Genomic DNA, 4,181 nt, shown 5'->3' with positions numbered 1-4,181 from the left:
CTCTGGCTCCCTGGGCATCCCCCCGCAAGGGAGCCTGTGCCTCCTTGGGCCAAAGTTTTGCCCCAGAGCAGCTGCTAGGTGCTGTCCTTCCTCCTGTGCCTTGAGCACCGGCCACTCGAGGCCCAAAGCAAGCGAACTTGGTGCTGTGCTGGCTGCTCCACCACGCACTGTGGTTGAGTCTCTGGGTGGCCCCATCCCGCTTCCATGGCAAGCACAGTCCCAGGGTCCCCTGTCCTGTGCACTTCCTTCCCCTGGTCCTCACCAAGCCTTGCTGGCTTGCAGGACGCCGGCCACTGAGCTGTAACTACTATGAAAAGACCGGGCCCGGTAGTGAATTCAACAGGCTTTTCCTAGCACGAGCAGAGCCCAAAGGTGCAGAGGGCTTGGGCAGAGTGGTGTCATACCCGACACCGGCTGTGCTGCCAGGGCTGGGCTCCACTCCCTGGCATAGCCAGGCTGGACTGTGTCTGCGTTCCTACAGTCCATCCTGCAGGGACAGCCCAGCTTGCTCATGGCAGGGCTCCATCCTGCTGCCTTTTCTTGCTGCTGGCCCAGCTTGTGCGTAGGTGTCTCTGCCCCTGTCCCTGCCCTGGCTGCTTGTGCTGACAGCTCTCCCTCTCTCTTTGCTTGTGCTGCTTGGATGCTGCTCTGACTCTGCCCCGTCCCCTGGAAGGAGAGGATGCGCAGGGAGCGGGAGGCAGCCACGCAGCAGCTGGAGGAGGAGGCTGAGGTGAGGAGTGCGGGGCAGGGCTCATGGGCTGTGCTGCCCAGGTGGGCAGAGCCAATATTCCCATGCAGGGCCCTGCCCATGGGGAGGAGACAGGAGGAACGAGGGGACTTGGGCACAGGCAGGGGCATTTCCTGGGGGCACTGGGCCAGTACCTTGCCCACAGCACCATTTGAGCCAGTGCCACGGAGGCTTCCCCAAGCAACAGTGGTTGGGCTCTGGGAGAGCAGTGTCCACAGGAAGTGGGAACCTCCGGCAGCATTTCCCTGGAGATGAGGCTGGGATTGTCGATGCTGCCCAGCCCACCCCAACCCCCTCCCCCAGGGGAGGCGCACCCCCTCACAGGGCCACCTCTGCCTGGCTCCTACCCTGACCTCTCTGTTTTTTCTCTCTCTAGAAGATCACTGGCGAACCCCTGAGACTGGATTATCGGACCCTCGCAGCTTTGCCCAGCAGTGGCTTACAGAAAGTCCCCCGTGCTGTAAGTGGGGGGTGCTAGGGACACAGGTCGCTGCAGGGGCAGCCGGGGTCACTCTGCTCTGCCTGGCTCCCTGCACTGGGGAGTTCCCACTGCCCCTTCTGTTGCCCTGGAGCTGCCTATCTGTCTGCCCAATCCCTACCTCACCCCCATCCCCACCCATCCTCATTGCCCCTAAGCCCTGCCTCCCTCCTCTTCTCCCACTGACCTGCTCCATATCTCACCATGCCAGCCACCCACCTTGGGCCTTCTGTCCCCTGCCCCCACCCTCCTGCTGGGGTCACTCACTTGCACAGTGAAGCCCCATCCGGGAAGAATCCCGGGTATTTTTAACATCTCTCCATGTGACCAGGCAGCTGGAAGTAGCGCGGGGGGAGCCCTGGGTAAGCAGCTGTCTCTGCCAGATGGCTTGTGAGTGACTTGCTGGGGGCCGGCTGCCCTGTGGCCCCTGCTCCAGCCAGGGAGCTCGGGAACGCGGGGCCAAGCAGGCTGCTGTCCTGGAATGCGAGATGGCAGCAGCAGCAGCAGCAGCAGCATCGGGGCGGGGGCAGGCCTGGTCCTGTCTTCCCTCAGCTGTCCTGTGTCCCTGCAGGTGCTAAGAAGGCCGAGGTAGTGCTGGGTCCCGCCCGAGCTTCAGGCCAGCACCTTGCAAGGGTGTCCGTAGCCCCATTTGTTTCTCACCTTTCGAAGCGCAGCCCTGGGGGTTTCACCTCAGCAGTGCGCAGGCCCCAGCCTGGACTTGTGCCCACCAGCTTTGTTGGGCGCCCTGTGCAGTGGACTCATGCTGAGGGGGCAGCCCCTTCATAGGCTTTAATGCTAGAGGGGGCTGTTGTGCCCACCCACCTGCCTTCCAGCGTGGCGCAGCCTGGAGCCCCTGGCCTGGGACTCCTGCGTCCAGCTGCAGCTCCCTCAGTCTGCTAGAAAAGGGCACGGAGGATCCATCTCTCTCCTGCATAATGTGCCCCACCGGCTAGTTAGCAGTCTGCACTTCTCTCTGGGCTCTCGCAGCTCAGCTTCTTGCTATCAGATCTGGCTCTTGCTGGCTGGGGTTGAGAGCCTGGCTGCACTGATCCCTGCTCTGGGCAGGCCAATGGCCCGGGAGGCGCTAGCCCCATGCTGCTTCTGTGGAGCCCCGGCACAGGGACGGGGCCTTCTCTTGGGCAGGGCTGGAGTGAAGACACAGCTTTACCGGTATCTTCTGTCGCTGGGAATAGAAGCCGTTGCATGACTGATAAAAATAACCCGTGAGAATGGAAGGGGAGGGGCGGGAGCCCAGCCCAGGAATGCACTGCCGTGGGGTGGGGAGTCGACACCCGCACGGGTGAATGCGCCAAGGCACCCTGCAGATCAGTGCACCCTGCACGTCCCTTGGCCTGGCCCCATCCTGCCCCAGTGGCGGGGGCAGGTGGGGTGGGAGCAGTGGGGTCCCTGCTTGTTCCCCCCTCCTCCTTCCCCAGGGATAGTGATAGAGGTGAGGAGGTTTGCTGACAGCAACCCCAGGAGCCTCCTTATGCGACACAGCCTGTCCTGAGTGCATTGGGTGTTGGGGCATATGCCAGTTCCCTGCCAAAGTCAGCCATAGGTGCCAGCACACCTCAGGAGCCGCCTACCCCTGTGCCGTGCTGTGGCAGAGTCCCATTCACCCTTCAAACCAGCGCGGTGGTGCCGTAGCTTTCCAGCGTGGAACCGGCTTCAGACCCTGTAGGAACTGCATGAGCCAGTGCTCTGCTGTTGCTGCTGGGGAGGGCATGGTGCAGGGGCGGGGAGGAGGCCAGCTGGAATTTGGGAGCCCGTCAGCTGCCCTTGTAGTCACCAGCCACCCAGCCCTGCTGGAGAGCTATTTTTGTAAGTCCTGCCCTGACTCGGGGACTGGAGAATGTGATCCAAGCCCAAGGCAGGCAGCTGGGCTGGGCGCTGACAGTCCCCGCTTCTCTGGGGAAGGCACTGCCTGGAAACCCAGAGACTGCCAGTGGGAGCCTGGGCTCTGCACGTTCCCGAGAAAAGGTCAGTGCTTCTCTGGGCAGGGGATGGATGGAGCCAAGGGAGACCTGGGGATCAGTGCACCCTGCACGTCCCCTGGCCTGTCCCCTTCGTGCCCCAGTGGCGCTCTGCACTGCCAACCAGTGGCGGGAGCAGGTGGGGTGGGAGCAGTGGGGTCCCTGCTTGTTCCCCCCTCCTTCCCCAGGTGTAGTGATAGAGGCGAGGAGGTTTGCTGACAGCAAACCCGGGTAACGTGGGGCCCCTGCAGGACACGCTAGGAAATTTGGTCGTCACACCAGATGACAAAGCTAACTTATTTAACGACTTCTTTGCCTCCATTTTCCTGAGCAGGGACCAGAACAGTCACCCCCCCCTCATCTGGGCCCCCCTTATATCCCAGGGGAGGCGCACCCAGGCCAAGGTTCAGGGAGGATCTAGTCAGGGAACTTCTGGAGGGACTGGATGTATTCAAATCAGCTGGTCCGGATGATCTCCAACCCTGAGTGCTGAGGGAATTGGCTCTGGTCATTGCAAGACCCCTGGCACGGCTTTATGAGCACTCGTGGTGCTCTGGTGTGGTGCCAGAGGACTGGAAGAGGGCCAACGTGGTTCCCATTTTCAAAAAGGGGAGGAAGGAGGACCCGGGGAACTATAGAGTCCTACCTTAATCCTGGATAAGCTTTTTGAGAGAATTATCCTGGCACATGTCCACGAGGGGCCAGGGGAGGGAGATTATGCTTAGGGGCAACCAACACGGGTTCATTAGCGGCAGGTCCTGTCAGACCACCCTGGTGGCCTTCTATGACCAGGTCACCAAATCCTTAGATGCAGGGGTAGCAGTGGACATAGTCTTCCTGGACTTCCGGAAGGCTTTTGACACTGTCTCTCACCCCATTCTCATTAAGAAAGTGGGGGGGCTGTGGTGTAGACACCCACACAGTCAAATGGGTCGCCAACTGGCTGGAGGGCCGCACCCAGAGGGTGGTAGTGGATGGG

The 4,181-nt window shown here is 61.5% G+C and overlaps 1 protein-coding gene across 4 annotated transcripts in view; it reads left to right on the top strand.

Annotated features, from left to right (window-relative positions):
• Positions 1 to 4,181, top strand: part of SCRIB (scribbled planar cell polarity protein) — a 157,891-nt gene that overhangs the window by 103,591 nt on the left and 50,119 nt on the right. For all 4 annotated transcript variants that reach the window (XM_019528277.1, XM_019528278.1, XM_019528276.1 and 1 more), the window contains exons 28-29: positions 674 to 730; positions 1,125 to 1,208. In XM_019528277.1, the coding sequence (XP_019383822.1) occupies positions 674 to 730; positions 1,125 to 1,208 (141 nt within the window). The remainder of the gene's footprint in view (positions 1 to 673; positions 731 to 1,124; positions 1,209 to 4,181) is intronic.

Source organism: Gavialis gangeticus, unplaced genomic scaffold (genome assembly GCF_001723915.1).
Source record: "Gavialis gangeticus isolate Ggan-Ray unplaced genomic scaffold, GavGan_comp1, whole genome shotgun sequence".
In the NCBI taxonomy this organism is placed as follows: Eukaryota; Metazoa; Chordata; order Crocodylia; family Gavialidae; genus Gavialis; species Gavialis gangeticus.
Note: the sequence above shows the minus strand (reverse complement) of the source record. Positions and strands in the feature narration are given on the sequence as shown.